Below are 19,289 nucleotides of genomic sequence, written 5' to 3'. Positions count from 1 at the left end.
AATTACCATTGATTCTTGGTGTGAGTTGATAATCTCATGGCACAGCCTGAGTAACAATTGTTAACAGCTGACTGATCAATTAACCATTTCAGTATTCATTACACTAAAAGAGCAAACTGATTACAGTTTGCACATTGATATGGCAGATTTAGATTAAACTGCAAATTACATAAATTAAGAATAATACAAATTTCAGTTTTATTTTCTTTATATGAAATATATGGGACATCTTGATTTTCTAGCTTTATTACTGTAAATGTATATAAAAATGCTAAAATCATCACATTGACATTGGGGCACACACTGGGTGAATATTTAACATGGGGCGCACTCACTTGCTTTGGTCCTCTCAACATACGTGTTAACTTTATTAGTTTACCTCTGTTTTCAAGCCAGACATCAGATTAGTGTTTCTGTTAAAGTAAATTTAAGGCTCATAAAAATTGACAGCCATGGAAAGTGAATCCTTCTAGGTATCCACAGAACCACATGGCAACAGTGAAACAAACTTTCACGCACTGCCTCACTCATGTGCTTCAGCCACCCTGTTCTGGAGTGACCACTTGTAGAATTTAGAGCATAATTGAGTTCCAGGCCCATTCAGTCCTTCACCACTCTGCTAAGACATACAGCAGGTGCCGTCTGGAATAGTGATGTTTGTGATACGAATGTCTCTCTTCAAGGAACTTTTCTGGTCCTGTATCCATTTCTGGATCAGAAAACACGTGATGATTGTGGCCTGATTTGACTGAGGCCTTTGGCTGGTAGTACAATACTACTACTAACAATAATTGAGGACATGTCTACACTATGGGGACTGTAGCAGCTTAGCTACGGTGCCATACCTATGCTAACATAACCCCATAGAGTAGATGCAGACTACAGTGACAGAAGGGAGTGACAGTAGCTAGGTCTTAGGATCTAAAACGGGGGTTAGGTCAGCATAGCTGCATTGACAGGGTTGTGGATTCCCCCCCTCCCCTCCCCCAAAAAAACTGTAGCTATGTGAGTCTAAGTTTTAAGTGTATGGCAGCCTGAGACCACCAACTCATTTCATATAGGCCATTGAAGAGGCATTATATAGCCGAAAATTTTAGCTTTTACTGACCTGAAGCTGAAAATATCTATAGCCCATTAGCAGTCTCTTTATCCATATATTGCTCCTTTTACATGAGTTCTATAATTATGTTAATGCATTGTAAAAATATTACCGTACAGTTCCTAATTTTGTGGCCATTGCTGGGAAGCAGGATTTTAGTATGTAACTATAAATATTTTTCCATTTAAAATAGCAATGTTTTTACTTTATAATAAAATTTAGACATTGGAAAACTATCAGTAGATGGAATTTTAGAGTAACCATCTTTTCTTGTACTCATTTTACAACTTTAAACCTCTTAGGCTGTTTTGTACTCCAGAAATAGCCTCTCCTTGTAACAAATTCCTGATATACAGAAAATATATTTGTACAGTAAAACTGTGCTTGTTAAACTTAAACCAGATTTATTTCAAGAGAACAAATCTTCCTTTTAAAACAAAAACAAAAAAAAAGATTTTAGTTTTCTAGATAAACAATGCATTTACTGTGCTCATTTATCTACATTTTAGCATAAAATGATGGCAGTAAAAGCTTTGTTATCCGGCGTGTTGGGAGACTGGGGGTCCCAGTAAGTCAAAAATTCTGGTTAACTAAGAGGAAGGGAGTTTGGGTGCGAGAGGGGGCTGAAGCCTGGGGGGTGAGGCATGGGAGGGGGTGCGGGCCTGGAGTCTGGGAGGGAGTTTGGGTGTGAGAGAGGGCTCAGGACTGTGGGTTGGGGTACAGAAGGGGTTTTGGGGTGCCAGATCTGGGCAGGGCTCAGCTTGGGTGGCTCCCCACAAGCAGCGACATGTCCCTACTGCTCCTAGGTGGTGGCGTGGCCAGGCGGGACTGTGTGCTGCCTCCACCTACAGGCATCGCCCCTGCAGCTTCCAGTGGTTGTGGTCCATGGCTAATGGAAGTTGCAGGGCCAGCGCTTGGGGTGGAGCGAGGGTAGCACACGGAGCCCCCATGGCCATTCATCCTCCTAGGAGCAGCAGGAACATGTCGCGGCTTGTGGGGAGCCGCCCATGGGGAGCGCCACCCGGATCCAGCACCCCGAAATGCTGGTTTTTAGAGCTTTCTGGTTGGTAGAGCGCCAGATAACACAACTTTTACTATACTATGAAAATAGGGCCGAATCCTGGGAAAGAGCTCATTTTTATACAACTCTGAGTCCTGTTGAGTAGTACTTGTTTGCTTAGTCTCCCATTAAAGTCACTGGGCCTGATTCTGTTCATACAGTGGTGTAAATCTGGGAAATGCCAGTCAATTCAATGACATACACCAGTTTTACACCAATGCAGAGAGGAGAATCAGGTCCAATAAGACTACTCATGCAAATAAGTGGTCCTCAAAATGAATATAGGTTGAGAATCAAACCCACACTGAGTAATAGATCCATGCATTCATAATAATACACAGAAACGGATTAATAGATGAAAGACTCCTTTTAGGATTAGAGGGATAGATTCCTGAATCTTAACACAGAGTAAAATTGCTCTGCAGTTAGATGTCAGCTGATGCTGTAAGGTATGAAGAGGAATGGCAGACCCAACTAGTTGCTCCTCCTTGTGCTGTATTTGGACCAGTAGATTCATGATGTATACTGATTCACTGGGCATGTCTCCAGCCCATCACCATTTTCACTCCTGTCTTGACTGTTGCCTCCCCTGCCAGCACAGCAGAAATACAGTATTTTTGCTGCTTCAGAAGTCTTTTCAAAAGTTGCCTCATAACTAGTAAAATGAGATATCATTATATAATAAATCATATAATTGAGTAATATCAAATAATATTATATATTATCAAAGAGAAGGCCACATAGTTTCAGATTTGGCCTATAGGAGTTTCTAATTTTAAGACTTTTTGGTTTAAGTGTTACTGGTACTTTTGAAATGTGTGTCTGCTACAAAGCACACAATATGCACTCATTTAGAATCAGATACATTTCAAAGTAATTAAGTGATATTGCAGTGCAACACAAAGCTTTTTTGTAAGTTGAAGTAAATGGTAAAGCAACCCAGTGTAAGAAGAACAAAAAAGAATTTCAATAAATGTTTCTCAACAAATACAAAAAAGGTTTTGGACTTCTCTAGGTTCATCCAGCCAGAAAGGTTAGAAACTAGTGTTCATTTTCTTTTTGTTCTTCCTGTAGTGGACTTACTAAGAATTCTTTTAACAAAATATTTCAAAATATTCCTGTTTCTTGCTTTACCTTCTGAAAACATTATGGCTTAAATTATTTTTAGCATGTGGCTATGTCCTTTTTCTGTGCATTAATTTATAATAAACATCATTTGAGGTTGTTATCAGTCTGCCTAAACTATTTGACAGAAATGCAGACAAGGTGCGTGAGGTGATTTATTGGACCAACTTCTGTTGCTGTGAGAGGCAAGCTTTTGAGTCGCGCGGAGCTCTTCTTCAGGTTGAAAGATTGTCTCTCTCAGCAACAGAAGTTGGTCCAATAAAAGATATTACCGCACCCAACTTGTCTCTCTAATATCCTGGGACTGACATGGCTACAACTACGCTGCATACAAATAGTTAGGCAGACATTTTAAGCTCTTCTTAAATAGGGTTGCCAGTTTTCTTTTGGCAAAATGGAATGGACAGAGTTTTGACTTTATAGCTTGCCCATTTGCATTTCTTAACCTTGGCAAGTAAGAGAACCTGATCTCTCATTTAGACATCAAGGAGGTGAAATGCCCTCTCCAGTATTAGTACTCTGAAAATAATATTACATTTATTTTCTTTACACCTTCAAACCAGGCTTACATTGCTGTGGCTACAAGCATTGTGTAGAAATTATTTCAAAATCTAAAATTGACATTTTTTTTTAGCAGGAGAAATTTGTGAAGAAACCTGTGTTACCACTATTACACAAACTATATAAATAAAAAGAACATGAGTACTTGTGGCACTTTAGAGACTAATAAGTTTATTTGAGCATAAGCTTTCGTGGGCTACAGCCCACTTCATCAGATGCATAGAATGGAACATATAGTAAGACGATATATATACATACAGAGAACATGAAAAAGTGGAAGTAGCCATACCAACTGTAAGAGGCTAATTAATTAAGATGAGCTATTATCAGCAGGAGAAAAAAAAACTTTTGTAGTGATAATCAAGATGTGTCCATTTATTCTTTTGCGTAGAGACTGTCCGGTTTGGCCAATGTACATGGCAGAGGGGCATTGCTGGCACATGATGGCATATATCACATTAGTAGATGTGCAGGTGAACGAGCCCCTGATGGCGTGGCTAATGTGATTAGGTCCTATGATGATGTAATTTGAATAAATATGTGGACAGAGTTAGCATCGGGCTTTGTTGCAAGAATAGGTTCCTGGGTTAGTGTTTTTGTTGTGTGGTGTACAGACACCCCCCCAACCTGAAGCAAATACTCACCAGCAACCACTCACCACCACACATATCTGACATCAGGAATCATAACATTCAAAAACCAGTAGAACACTTTAGCCTCTCTGGTCACTCAGTAGACTTAAACGTGACAATTTTGCAACAGAAAAGCTTCAAAAACAGACTCCACCGAGAAACTGCTGAGTTTGAACTAATATGCAAACTAGATACCATTAACCTGGGTTTGAATAGAGACTGGGAGTGTCTGGGTCATTACACATATTGAATCTATTTCCCCATGTTAAGTATCCTCACACCTTCTTGTCAACTGTCTGATTGGGCCATCTTGATTATCACTACAAAAGTTTTTTTTTCTCCTGCTGATAATAGCTCATCTTAATTAATTAGCCTCTTACAGTTGGCATGGCTACTTCCACTTTTTCATGTTCTCTGTATGTATATATATATAAATATCTTCTTACTGTATGTTCCATTCTATGCATCCGATGAAGTGGGCTGTAGCCCATGAAAGCTTATGCTCAAATAAATTTGTTAGTCTCTAAGGTGCCACAAGTACTCCTGTTCTTTTTGCGGATACAGACTAACACAGCTGCTACTGTGAAACAGATTAATAGTTAAATGTTCCAAAATAATCAAAAGAGAATTCCCTTCTTCAGAGTGTCTGTATAGGAAAGGAATATCTGAATGTATAGTTTTGTATAATTAACAATGACATAGTAATATTATTGGTTTACGTTTGTGTGAAATGTGTAAATGTTAAGAAGGAAGGTAAGTTATTTAGGGTAGTCCATCAAAAGTAAAAGAAAGAATAATAGGATGAAAAAGAGCAAAGGGAGATTTACCTTCTCTATACTTATAGGGTGAAATTTGCAGCCATGAGGGGTGGGCACTTAAGGTGGATTTGAACCATCTTTGCACCCTTCTATGCCAAGCTTGCTCCAGGAGCTGGAGTCTACCAAAAGTTAGAAAGACCTGGGAACTTGTCTAACATATGGCAGACTCTCTGCCTTGTTCCATGGGCCACAGCTGCCTGGAGTCTCCACAGCTTCTCTGACAAGCCCTGGCCAGCATGTTTCCTACACTAGGGCTTGTAAGGAGTCCTTGGAAGGCAGCATTACTGCTGACTTCCACAGTGCCTGCACCAAAGGAATCCTCCCTGGACTGGAACCAGGGTGTTTAGGGCCTCTTTCCACCACTCTGGGCCTTTTTTTTGGCAGAAGGGGCCATATTCTCTAACAATATTATATTGGAAGAGAGATGAAATAATTTACTTGACTGGTCTTCTGTATCTATTTTCTATAAGTCTACAATTATATCATATGCCCAAATAACAAAATAAAATATCTAAGCTACTCTTTACTCCTGTTCTAGTAGCCCTTATGTATTTTCCAAGGATTGGTAGGCACAGAAATGTTTCTTACAAAGGTATCCTCCTTGAGACAATCCCTAAATTGGGTCTCACTGGGTACACTTTACAATGGATGGATGAAATATTGGCCAGTCTCTAAAGGCCAGGAAAGAGCATCAGGCTCAGAAGTACTTATCAGTGAAATTATATAACGCTCTCTCTCAAAAAAGGGGGCTTTTCTCATCTGCATAGGATGCAGGGGGCCTCCTGATCCCCCTCATAGGTGGTGGCTTCTGGCCACAATATAGATTTTATTTGGATGAAAAAAAATCCTCTGACACTTGCATATGGAATGCAGATAGTTCTGTTGTTTCTTCTGGTGTCTCAGAATTGCCTTTCTGCTTCTGGGAAGATACACTTAAAAGCTACTTTTTCTAGCCAAAGTGGGACAGGCAGGCAATTGTGTATTTGAAGGAGAATGTAGTTGTAAGTTAACACAAGCAACTTTCACCTCTGCCAAATGTGTGTGATTGGCCAGAAGCTACTTAAATTTTCAAATCTGTTAATTATTCACAGTTTTGGCATGAGTTGTTTTGCTGCACACAGTGAGTGGCTGTGATCCATCTTTCTTGATAGCTATATTCAAAATTAAAGAATTTTTGTCTTCTGAAGCATGAGTGCCTTGGTATTTTTTCTTAGTTTTTACTCACAGTTGTTTATAATCCCTTGGAAGTTTGAAAATGAAATCTGTTAATTTAACCAGTTTTATTTTCTTACACTATATGTGTGAACTTGTTTGCTATCTAAGGGGTTGTTCATTAGTGCAACTGGGTTAGCAATAGGGTCATAAAAACTAGAAGTGCAATATTGTGTTTTGGGGGAAAAGTCACATATAAACAATTACATGGACTTTGGAAACAGAGAAAAGAAAAAGGGTTACCAACCAGGTTTTTAGTACAAAAATTAAATATTGTGGCATGAATCATTCACATAGTAATCTCAGATCTCAACTATACCTAGGCACAGCTGACTTGAGTTAAATGTAGAGTTGGACCCCTTACCTGGTTTGCCTTGCTGTTTGGGATAGACCTATAATGTGGTAGAGTTCTGCTGGTAGAGTTCTGAGGTAGAGTTCTGCTGGTGGTTGAGAAAATCACACGAGTCTATGAGCTAAACTACAGATGCCTCAACAGAGGTTAACTGTATCTACAACCTCTTTTTAAAGGACATCTAAAAAGTATAACATAATGTATATTGGGCTGGACCTTGTGCCCTAGGACAAAGAAGACGGAGAGCTGCCCTAAAAGAACAATTAAGGGTTTCTCTGATGTCAGGAGTATCCTTGGTGGCAAAAAGCTGGCATAGCCAGTTCAATGCCACCCACTGTCCCTGGTCCTTAGGTATAGGGGTATTCCAGAGGTTTGCTAGGGGTGTGACTACAGGGGTGAAGTTTGAACAGCATGTGGTTCAGGGATCCATGCCCAGCAGAGTGATCTTTAGAGCTCTTGTCTAGCTGGCATAATTTAGAGCAGTCTTTTAGTTGTTCTGAATTACATAAGAGGTTGTTTCAGCCTCCATCTGTGCCGGGATCAGTCCCTATGGGTATTAACTCTGATCATCATAATCAAATTCTAATTTGGCTAATTATGTTCTACCTACCTAAAATTCTCCTTAGTAGTTTTAACTGAATAAAGTATTAATCACTTCCTGTCCTAAATTGTTCTCAGTAATGCTATGCATATTAAATCATTAATAATAATTAAAAAGAAGTACATTATCCTGAAATCCTTACTAAATAAAAACTCCAATTGACTAAATTGGGAGTTTTGCCCGAAAAAGATAGGAGGAAAGTCTTCAGGATTGGGCTATGTAGTCTGTAAAAATGGTTTGGAACCCTTCTGGAGGAAAGGTTTTTATAAATATAAGTTACTATCATTACTAATTTATTCAAATTTTAAATTTTGTTTTAAAGTACAGTAGTACTAGCCTTTCAGGAAACAGATCATATCAACAGAACTGACTGAAATTAGATACTAATTCATGTTATAGTTAATTCTTTTTTTAGTTAAATCTGCAATATTATTATTCCTTTTAAAAATATTCCAATTCATGTTTTGGCAGCAGGTCACAGAAAGAAATACAGTTTAAATTCCTTTAAAAGTCATCCACTCTTCACTCTTAACTAGCAGCAGTCCTTACTTTCAGAGGACTTTTCCCTGGGTCATACTTTTCTTCTCAACATACCTCTTTCAGCACATCTGGTTATAGTTTTTCTAGGGGAAAAAGCCATAATGGCTAAACTAACTAGGTAGATATGTATCAGAGGGGTAGCCGTGTTAGTCTGAATCTGTAAAAAGCTACAGAGGGTCCTGTGGCACCTTCTTTAAGACTAACAGAAGTATTGGGAGCATAAGCTTTCGTGGGTAAGAACCTCACTTCTTCAGATGCAAGACTTGTTAGTCTTAAAGGTGCCACAGGACCCTCTGTTGCTTTTTAGGTAGATATGCTCATTCAAGGGGTCTGATCTAACAAATGAAAGTGGATACCAAATATGAGAATCCTATTTGTGTAAAAGCCACCCAGTTGCTCTCACAGGTTTCAGATGGAGTTTATGGAATTGCCGTTGAGTCTGGGACTGGAAATGCAAAAGCCATCATCCTGGGAGATTTCAAAAGTTATGTGGATAACGAATTTGACATGTGGGCTCAGGATATCGTATATTATGTGGAAACCATGGTCTCCTCTCAGGTCTTCTCTGGATCCAGCCACTCATCTGGACAGACCCAGCCTAGGTATAGAGTTCAATGGTGTGGCATCTACTCTAATTATCATTTCTTAAAAAGCCAGAGTTTCCCATCCTCCCCTCTGGAAAATGGATCTTCCAGCATGAAGGTCTCATGGACCCTAGTAAGTGTTCAAAATGCCTGGGCACTGACAGTAAACATCACCCCAATCACAGACTCAGTTTGTGGACAATCCAATTTAACATTACAAGTCTTTATTCTTCACTACACTGGCCCCCAGTCACTGCCTCCTGCTGCACACCTCCATAGAGTATGGATGAGTTGTGCCAGATGAAGCATGAAGGCAAGAAACAGCAAATCAAATGACACAAGAGCTACCAACAGTACAAGAAACTCTTACAAGCCTATGTTAGCTCTGTGAAAGAAACCAAGAGTTCCTTGTCCTCTGCCATAGAATCTGTGAATAGAGACCATTGGAACTACAGTAACTCCTCACTTAAAGTCGTCCCAGTTAATGTTGTTTCGTTGCTGATCAATTGGGGAACATGCTCGTTTAAAGTTGTGCAATGTCCCTTATAATGTTGTTTGGCAGCTGCCTGCTTTGTCCACTTCTTGCAGAAAGAGCAGCCCATTGCAGCTAGCTGGTGAGGGCTTTGAACCAGGGTGGACCGGCAGCCCCCCCCCATCAGCTCCCCGCTCCCCTAAGTTCCCTGTGTGGCAGCCACCCAGTAGGCTATCAATTGCCGGCAGTTCAGCTGTCCCTCCCCACATTGCCCTGTGCTGCTCCTGCCCTCTGCCTTGTAGCTACTCCCGAGAGCCTCTTTTCTGCTATGTGGGGGGGGGGGGCTAATATCAGGGTATTCCCCTTTCCCCTGCTCCTGCCCCCTGCCTATGCCATCTCCACAGAACAGGGGGGACACTACAGGGCTCAGGATGGAGGGAGTTTGCTGGAAGAAGCTGCTGTCTCAACTTCCTGGTCTACTTAAATAGGCAATCTACTTAGAGTGGTTCAGCATCCTTAAAGGGGCAATGCACATCTCTCTCTCTCTCTCTCTCACACACACACACAAGGTGTGTGTCTCTGTCTCTGTCTGCCATGCTGTCTCCCCTCCCTCCATTCATGCTGCCTTGTAGAGTGTGAGGCTACATTAACAACAATGTGTTAGACCTGAGGGCTCAGCCAAGTTCTAGTTTGTCATTTAGCAGTAAGGCATTCCCTGGGAAATATCCCACCCTCTGACTCCACCACCTCAACCAAGCTTCACAATCATCATTGCTGTGTACAGTATTAAATTGTTTGTTTAAAACTTATACTGTGTATACATATATATAATATAGTCTTTTGTCTGGTGAAAAAAATTTCCCTGGAACCTAACCACCCCATTTACATTCTTATGGGGAAATTGGATTTGTTTAACATCGGTTCGCTTAAAGTCGCATTTTTCAGGAACATAACTACAACATTAAGCGAAGAGTTACTGTATCGCATACATAGATTCAGAAATTTTAAGGCCAGAAGAGACCATTGTGATCATCTAGTCTGAAAGCATTCAGGGCTGTCCATGCTACCACATCTGAGATGGATTCAAGTCCCTTCTGAGTGTTGAAGGCTGAGAACAGCATTGACCAAATCATCAGCAACTCACTCTGAAAAGGGAATTTAGAAGTCGTCCTGAAACATGCAATAAATAAATAAATAAATAATTAAAAAGTACAGATGCTTTTTGTTACTCAAAAAGGCACAGATGCCAAAACTCTGTCACCTTGTTTCCAATATAGCCTTCCCGTGAAAAGTCATGGAGAACAAATGATGGATGAACATGATCTCCACCAGATCTGGCTACATAATTGACATGGTGTTGGCTGTACTAGGTGCAGACCCCCTCATGGCCAGAGGGGTTGACCTCCATGTTTATACTTATAGATCTGTCAGTAGGCTTTGAAATACTTGACCACCAGGTGCTAGTGCCCTCCCTGCACCATGTAGCAGGTGTCAGCAGACAGCAAGCTGGTTCTACTCCTCCCTTTCAGACACATCTAAAGCATTGTGGTAGGCAAATGTTCTTCCACCACAAGAACTCTCACATGTGGAGTTCCAAATTGTTAGTCTTTTTCCCTTCCTTTGTAAACATCTACATCAGATCAGAGGAAGCAGGATACATGCACTAAAATGCTATTTGTGTAATGATACATTCAACTGTGTCTCATTCAAATCAAGAGCAGACTGTTTAGTCACCAAGATATCTTAAAGTAAAAGGCACCTGGTTAAAAGGCTGGTTACACAAGTTGAACCCAGTTCAGAGTGGAGGCAGGTAGGAAGTTCATAACATTTCAGAGAACTGGAATAATTCTTGACTAGCCCATCAAGGACATCTTCCCGCTGATTGTCAAAGTGATGCACAGGCTTAGCTTTGCAGACAAGCTAAGTAGCCCTCTAACGGCCTGATTTTTCAGAAGTACTGATCACTCACAACCCCACTTGAAGGCAATGGGAACTGCAGATACTTAGCACTTCCTAAAATTAGGCCCTAGATGTGCAAGTAGGAGCAGTGACCAGAATATTCCTGCCTACATTTCGCAAGGAAACTGAGTACTCACCTGGACACTGATATTTGGGCTTTAGTGGCTTATTATGTTCATGCCAGGCATATATTCCACTTAACTCTCTAGATGCTTAACTCCATGCCTCTTCTCTTGTTCATAAGCTGAATTCAGATAGTGTCTCCCACGTTTTTAGCAGCAACAAAGCTCCAGTTGTAAAATCCAAATGAGAGTTTTGCCTACAATAAATAAATAAATTGCAGAATTCAGTATGATGGAGAGCCAGAAACTCCTGAGGTCTAGTCCGAGCTCTGCCAAAGTATATGTAGCCTTGCGTAGATTGCTTAAAATCTCTCTGTTTCTCTGTATTCCCATCTGATAATTATCTGGGGTTAATCCCGATTCCCTGGCCATGATGCAAGTTCTTTATTTGCAATTAACACTGGCTGAAGTGATCCCCTATGCTGCTCTGTTTGCCAGGGAATGCTGGAGAACAACTCTTCCAGCCTGTTGTCACCTACCCCAGAATGGCCACCATGCACAGGAAGGGATTGGGTGCTGTAGAGCTGGCTACACAAGTTTATCCCTCCAGGAGATTCCTCTACAACAGTAGAATCTCCACTTCCCTTTTTCAGGCTGCTGTAAATCCCCTCTGCACCACTGTAATTTAACCTGCCATGAGGGTAGAGCTGCCGGTTAGCTACTTTTTAATTAAAAAAAGCTAGGTTGCAAGTACTCGCAAAAAAATATTTTTTGCTTTCAATAGCATTTTCTTTTAAAGTAAATTCTTGACATTTTACAAAGTGATGCCATTTCCTTTCTTGTAGTCACATATTAAGGAGAGTAGATTTAAACAAGAAAACAGGGGAAAATACCAGAGTTTTAATCGATCAGATATATGATTGCATTATGACCTTTATAAAAAGTTAGTAAGTTGTATAGTTAATTCAACATTTATGCACTAACTTTTTAAACATATGGTATTATAAAACATTTGAGATAAATGTTTTGATCTAATATGACTCATTGCTATTGTTTCACATGAAATACTTTTTTTTTCATCATGAAGTCAGGGTCTGATATCTCTGTCACATGGGTTTTGACTACAGTTACCTAGGAACACTAGAGCAATTCTAAACATAAGAAAGATGAACTTCGACCTTTTTTGCAGCAGATGGAACATTTTGTGAGCAACTGGTCATGTGTAAATGTTAACTTGTTTGCCTTTCTTAGTAACTAACAAATGAACAACATATGCCTTTATTTTTCAGTTTTACAAAGGCTGGGAATAGATTTTATTAAAAATATGTTCTCTGGATGTTATGCAAAAGTACATTAAATATTATGTTCATTAAAATGTGGTAAAACTTGCTTGTATTGCCTTTGCAGCAACTGCACAGCATGTTTTAAAAATTAACATTAACAAACATTACTTATCTCTGTGGTTGTCAACATTTAATTAAGGAGGGCCTCTGAATTTTAGGATGCCACTGTTTGGATATATGTAATAAAAGGTTCAAATTTAAATGCTGTGCAATTAGTTTGTATGAAAAAATGACTTTTGTAGACCCTACAATAGACAGTTTAGAGAAATAACTGTTCTGTGTTTAAATTGTGCTCCTTAGTATTTTAAACAGATGGCAATGGCTTTCCTCTTGATTATAACTTTGAGGCATGCTTTACTAAATGGAATCAGCGGGGTTCATTAAGGTCCCATTTGATGTATCAGTATTATAAAAATACCATGTTAATTATCCTCAAACGTTGCAAGTTACCTCCATTTTCCTGCAATCAGAAGATGAGAGAAACCCTGTGAAGCAAATTAGTCCTAATTGAAAGAGGACTGATTAATATTTAAATAAGGCATTGTGTGAGGGATTCTGCCATGAAAAAAATAGGCTGAACATCTGAATTAATTGCATAGCAGGTTAAATTAAATTTCATATAATGGGTTGGAAGATGAGTTGGCACAGTGCTTTAGCAGGGAGCACAATGGCTGAAATACCAGTCTTTTCTTTCACTCTTGGCTGGATTCCATTGAGGTCCTTGTAGCCCTTACCTCTTTGTTGTCTCTCTTTCAATGCAAACAAAGGTACTAACAGAAAATTGCAACCATGTTTTAAAAAAATGTTAATCCTTTTTGGGAGACAGCACCTGTCTACATTTTCTCCATTTCTTTTCCACCTTGGCTGTAAAATTGGGAAACATTAGTATCTTATTCTTTGCCAGGTTTAATGAGGATTGATGTCATAAAATGCTAATGGCTGGAATATAGTTAGAATTGTGCTATTAGTGGGTTATCACTGTCTGACATTTTCACTGCACAGGAGCATACATGTGGAGCCTGTTTAAAGTGATTGGGTTACTTAAGGGTCCCTGTTAGGGATATTTAATCCAACATAAATTACTTATGCACTTTGTTAGTGTTCAAAGGATGAGTGTCACGTTGTACATGTTGGCAGTTTTCCAGTCAAGAGCTGTTAATTACTGTACAACTAGTGAATACGTTTCGTGGCAATAGAAGCCAAAGGGGAAAAACTATATCTATATTCCATCTAACTCAAAATGAATAGATGAGAGTGCAGAGAAAAAAACCAGACTGAAGTCTTTTTCACCCTTAGGAGTTACAATGCCATTTGTTTTCATTTTGAAAATAAAAACAAATGACAGTATGATACCCTGAGGGTGAAAGTACTTTAGCTTTAAAGAATCCCTGCCAAAAACAAGCTATTATCTATTTGTATGCTGATAAGAAAAAAAGTATGTTCTCCAAAGCTTTAATTCAGAACCTTAAATCTTTATAAAGTTCAAGGTTTGCTAAGATACTATTTTCATAGCATATATAATATAAGTGATCACCAGGAAAATCGTGGTTAACTATGATACGTATTTCTTTAGGACATATAGTTTAGTGTGGTCAAATTGTCTTTACTGTCATTCTTACACCAGTAAAATAATATTCTTCTCAAAGCTTGGGCGAGTTTATTGTAGGAGAGGCACAGTAAAAAACAAATGGTTTTTTATATATATAGTTCTATGGCCCAACCTTGGGAGCTAGCCACAAGAAATGACTCTGAGAACACATTTTTAATGTATAAACTCATGGATTATGTAACTGTGCTATTGGAAAAAATGGATGATTGTTAGCAAAGTTACTGTCCAATGTACAAAAAAGAGCCTATTATTCCCTTGAGCTTTCCAAAATGGAAATAAGGGTAGAATATAGCTGTAAGTAATAATTTTATTTCACATTATTGAAGTGTTGCTTATGCAGTTGTCCACAGGAAGTTCATAACTAGGATGTTCCATTTGCTTTCTATATTATTGAAAAAGCTAAAGGCATTATAGTTATGTAAACATGTCATTTCTCGATTGTATCATTTATAAAGCTGTAGAAAAGGTGGAGCTCTAACCTTTAGATAGTAATCTGTCCTTCTGAGATGTTGCTATCAAATGAAAAATAAAGTTTGCTCTTCTTTTGAATATTTCTGTTAATGGAACCTACACAATCACGTCTGACTATGGCTATAGAATTCCCCTCCCTTCTCAGAGTTCACCAGATCCTGGATTTGGTGATCTTTGGGACGTACTAAAATACCTACCTGTCCTCTGAGGCCTTTTGTTTGTGATCTTAATGTTTGTTTTATATTATTGACATCATTAATATTTTTTGGTTATGTATAGCTTTAAAAATAACTGAAACCTGCAAGTTGTGAACATAGCTAGTCTACATAACCAGGGGTTTCTGTCACCGTCCTGCACCCTTCCTCAGCCCTGGTGTTAATTTGTTACACTAATTTGTCAAACTTGGTGTTAATTTAGACTGCAGTTCTCCAGGACAGGGATTTACTCTTCCTGTGTGCTCGTACAGAATTTGGCATAATGGAGCCCCAATCTGTTCGAGCCTCTAGAGGCTACAACAGTGAAAACAAATATTAATATGCTTTGTAATGTACTAATTACCAGATCCACAAAAGTACTTAGGCTCCTAAACCCCAGACTTAGGCACCTAAATATGAGAGTTAGGCACTTAAATCCCAGGTTTGGATCCCCGGTGATCTACAAAACTCCCTCTGAATCCTGAATTCACTCAGTGCCTATGTTTTTAGGGTAAAAGTTCCCTTGGCACCCAAGTTTCTGCCTCTGCACGTGTGCGCTGCTGCTGCCCTCTAGGCATCAGGACTCCTCTCTCCTGCCCTAAGCCCCAGAGCTATTCACAAACCATTCGGCCACCCAAGTGACCTGCAGGGCCCGATCCAGTAGGCGTGCTCAGAGGCTGCCTACCAGGATAGGCCCCATTCAGTATCTGGTTGAAGAAGGTGGTGGTTTCACCCTATAACTAATCCAGTTGTTAACAGTTACCTGGAACCTGAGAGACCCACGTTCAATTCCCCCTTTTCAGAGTGGTGGGGAAAGGATTTGAACAGGGGTCACCCATCTCTCTGGAGTTTGCTCTAAGCACTGAGCTATGGGCTAGTTCAGTGGTTCTCAAACTTTTTTACTGGTGACCCCTTTCACACAGCAAGCCTCTGCGTGTGACCCCCCCAATAGATTAAAAACACTTTTTAATATATTTAACATCATTATAAATGCTGGAGGCAAAGCGGGGTTTGGGGTGGAGGCTGGCAGCTCACGACCCCCCAGGTAATAACCTCGTGACCCCCTGAGGGGTTACGACCCCCAGTTTGAGAACCCCTGGGCTAGTCCAATGTGGTTGGGGCTCCTTACATTTCTCCCGTTGAAATTGTTCCACTGTGGATAAACAACAAAAGAGTGATTGGAGCAGGGGGACTGGACCCTGGGTCTTCCAATTCCCAGATGGGTGCCTTGTAACCATGGGCCTACAGAGTCATTCTCTCTCTCTTCTTCTTCTCCCGCTTTCCCCCCCCCCCCCCAATGAGTGTCCCACTGTGGAGAAATACTTAAATTGTCATTGGGCCAGAAGGAAAGAAAAAGAGAGAGTGAGAATGATTCGGTAGCCAAGAATTCTGTATTGCAGTATTGTTCCTGTGATTTTCTAGGTGCTTAAAAATTAGGTGCCACAACTCTAAGCATTGCAACACCTAAGTTCTTTTGTGGATCCAGGCGTTAGAGCCTAGTGTAGGTAAAATGAACAAATGTGAATGAATAAATAAATTGAGTTCAGTTTGATTATAGAAAGCAGAATGTGGTCTTTCATGTTTTTCATTGCAGTCTAGGATGTTAAGATTCACATATCTGCATATTTAAAAAGTCAACATTTATATATAATGTATACAATCAAATTAAACAGATATAACAAATATCAGTATCTCATTAATTAAAGAAATTATATGAATAAGAATCACTGTTCCAAGTCATAGTTATGGATCATTTGGGTGAACATGAGTATTAAATTAACTTCCTTTATTTGTAATGTCAGCTGATTTGCTTTTCAAAAAATTCTACTAAAGACATAATCGGGACATTTACATTACTGGCTTCTAATACGAAATCAATACTGTCTGTAATTATCTTAAAATGACCTACTTTTACAAAATGTTTATTGATATGTTGCAGAAATTAGTGGTTATAGATGCATAGATTTATTCTGATAATTTTTGTGCTTCCTGTAAATGAATGTTGCTTCGGAGAAGCACTGTTGATTGAAGTTGTTGGTAAGGTTGAAGTTCCTCAAATAGTAGTTTCTGATGAAAACTTGTCATGCCAGTAGCAGTCTCGCTACTTATCACCCATCCCCTAATATTACCTTTTTGGTGAAGATTATTAGGTAGTCTTTGGTAAATCAACTGTGGAATCTCCAGATTGTTTCCTTCCCTTTCAGTTAGTCTCAGGCCTGTCTATGCTACGGAGAAAACACTGGACTTGAAGTAGCAGATGGTTGCGATTGGGATTTGGATGTGAGTGAGCTGACTGAGACTCATCATTGGCTGAGTGTTTGATCTATTCTTTCATAGCAGAACCTGTCCACAATAATTCATTCCTTTTGGACTTTCAAATTAGATTATTACAATGCACTCTACTGGAGCTACCTTGTAAGACCACTAGGCAGATGCATCTGGTACAGATTGAGACTGCCTTCTTGCTAGGTAGTATTAGCCACAAGGAACCTGTTACATCAGTTCTCCGTGAACTGTCCTGACCCTTTTATTTCTGGTGCAATTCAGGTTATTCATACTGATTTATAAAGAACTATGTGGCAGTCTCTGGCTACATGAGAGGACATTTCTGAAGACTTTTTTTGATGCGTCATGTTTATGCAGTGGATTAACACAGTAAGTAGCCTTTCTCTTCTGGTTTTCAAATAGAGATGTTTTTTAACTACAAAATTAAGATAAAGAAACATATGAATTTGGTGGATTTGTTGTAGACCCTGGGTGTGGGAGTGTTTGCTCATGTTACTAAAACTAAGTTTGGATCAATCCAGTGCTAAAAACTATCATTTATACTTTTAGATTCTTTTTTTTTAAAGTTACATATTTTAACAAAAAGTCAGACAATGCAAAACTTCAGGGGCCAAATCTTCACCCTGATTTATTTGACTGCTTTGCTTTGTCTCTGGCAATATGTAGTTGCCATTGCAGCAGGGGGTGACTTAAAGACACCTTACACCCTTCTCAACATTGACTACATGGTACACCAGCTCAGCTAGACATCTGGAACAAGGTTCTCCTAGTATTTTTAACTCACTCCTATTCAGATATAGAAGTTGGTTACATTTACTACCATAGTTAGTAATGAAAAATAAAAATAATAAAATCCAGCAGGTTCATCTGTGTTTTTTCAGTCATTTGTTTTTTTTAAATTAAGATTTGTATTTTTTACCCCACACGTACAACTCCTCATTATTTACATGCAGATTTTACAGTGATTTTTTTTCTTTTCTTTTAGTTATTGAGCTAAAGAGTCTTAATATGACTCAAACAGCTAAAGTGATTGTCTCTCAAACTTTCCAGAGACAGGGCTGAGACCCAGCATGGAAAAATTCAGACTAAATGAGAAATTTTCACAAAAGTTACGAGCATGTGAAAGCAGGGGCTTATAATGAAAGTTCCAGCATGTTTCACTCTTTGGAAATGAATGAATCACTTCACATATAATGAAAGCATGAATCACTTCATCCATCACAGAAGAATAGCAATCCTTCGGGTGAAATGTAGCTACTTATAATAGTGAATAACAATACTACACAATGTTTTAGGACAGGAAAGAAAGAATATTTTAAACTGAAACTACAGGGAGTTATTACACAGGTAAGTAGTAATTCCCAAACTGGAATTTTGCGAGCTCTTTGTTACAAGGTATGTCATACCTAGACCTGTACAGATGGGTTGGTTTGCATAGAATTAAGGAAGCCATTTCTTAAGGTTTCAGTTCATTCCTTGAATTTCGCTTAGAGTTTCAAGTTCAAATGAAACCAAAACTCACAGATAAAGAGAGTCAGATTTGCCAAGGTTTTCCCTGGTCTTGCTTTGAAATACTGAAATATCACTGACCACAGATATGGTTTCCTATCAAAGTAATAGGTCCATGGGCTTCACCATAGGCTTTGACAAAAAATTCATGAATCAGGGCTAAGCTGTTTATACTTAAACTCATTCCTCACTATCTATTTCCTGCCATTTACAATTTCAGAGAGAGCCCATTTCACAATTACATCATTTAAAAAAAATCTAAAAGTGAGTTAAGGATAATGTATAGTTTAAGTGGTGCAACGTGTATCTCGTATTTCAAGCATGCACCTAGGAAAAATACTCCCCATGTTGTACTGAATTTACTGATGCAGTTTGAATTTTTTCATGGCTCATAGGACTTTACACTATAACAAGGTTACAGGGTCTACCTTCTTTCTCGTGCCAGCGGACAAGAAAGCATCTGAACATATATGTTTCAACAGTCTTAAGAATTATGAACATTGCTCTTTTTAATGCATTTCAGAAGTTTTACTATACAGTTTAAATATAATGACAGTCTTTTCAAAGCCCTTTGATATCTAGAGCAGATGTGCCAATCTGTGAGCTATAAACATGCACATTTTTCAGTGTCGGAATAGTGATCTATAATTTATCAAGGAATATTTTGACTTTTATTTTCTATAGTATCTTCTTGTGACATTTTAATAATGGCAGCTTTTGTATCAAATTTCAGCTCCACTCTTAGGATGCCATTCTCCAGAATTTATAGATCTCTATATTTACAGGGTATCCATATTTGT

At 39.0% G+C, this 19,289-nt stretch overlaps 1 protein-coding gene across 5 annotated transcripts in view; it reads left to right on the top strand.

The window, feature by feature from the left end:
• TOX (thymocyte selection associated high mobility group box) overlaps window positions 1–19,289 on the top strand; it is a 271,473-nt gene that overhangs the window by 51,319 nt on the left and 200,865 nt on the right. For 2 of the 5 annotated variants that reach the window (XM_065585612.1, XM_065585609.1), the window contains exon 2: window positions 17,242–17,349. The exons of the other annotated variants lie outside the window; for them this stretch is intronic. In XM_065585612.1, the coding sequence (XP_065441684.1) occupies window positions 17,326–17,349 (24 nt within the window). In that variant the 5' untranslated portion in view covers window positions 17,242–17,325. The remainder of the gene's footprint in view (window positions 1–17,241; window positions 17,350–19,289) is intronic. 5 annotated transcript variants of the gene reach the window in all.

Source organism: Chrysemys picta, chromosome 2 (genome assembly GCF_011386835.1).
Source record: "Chrysemys picta bellii isolate R12L10 chromosome 2, ASM1138683v2, whole genome shotgun sequence".
Taxonomy (NCBI): Eukaryota; Metazoa; Chordata; order Testudines; family Emydidae; genus Chrysemys; species Chrysemys picta.
The sequence above is the reverse complement of the archived record's forward strand: the minus strand, read 5'-3'. Positions and strand labels throughout refer to the sequence as shown.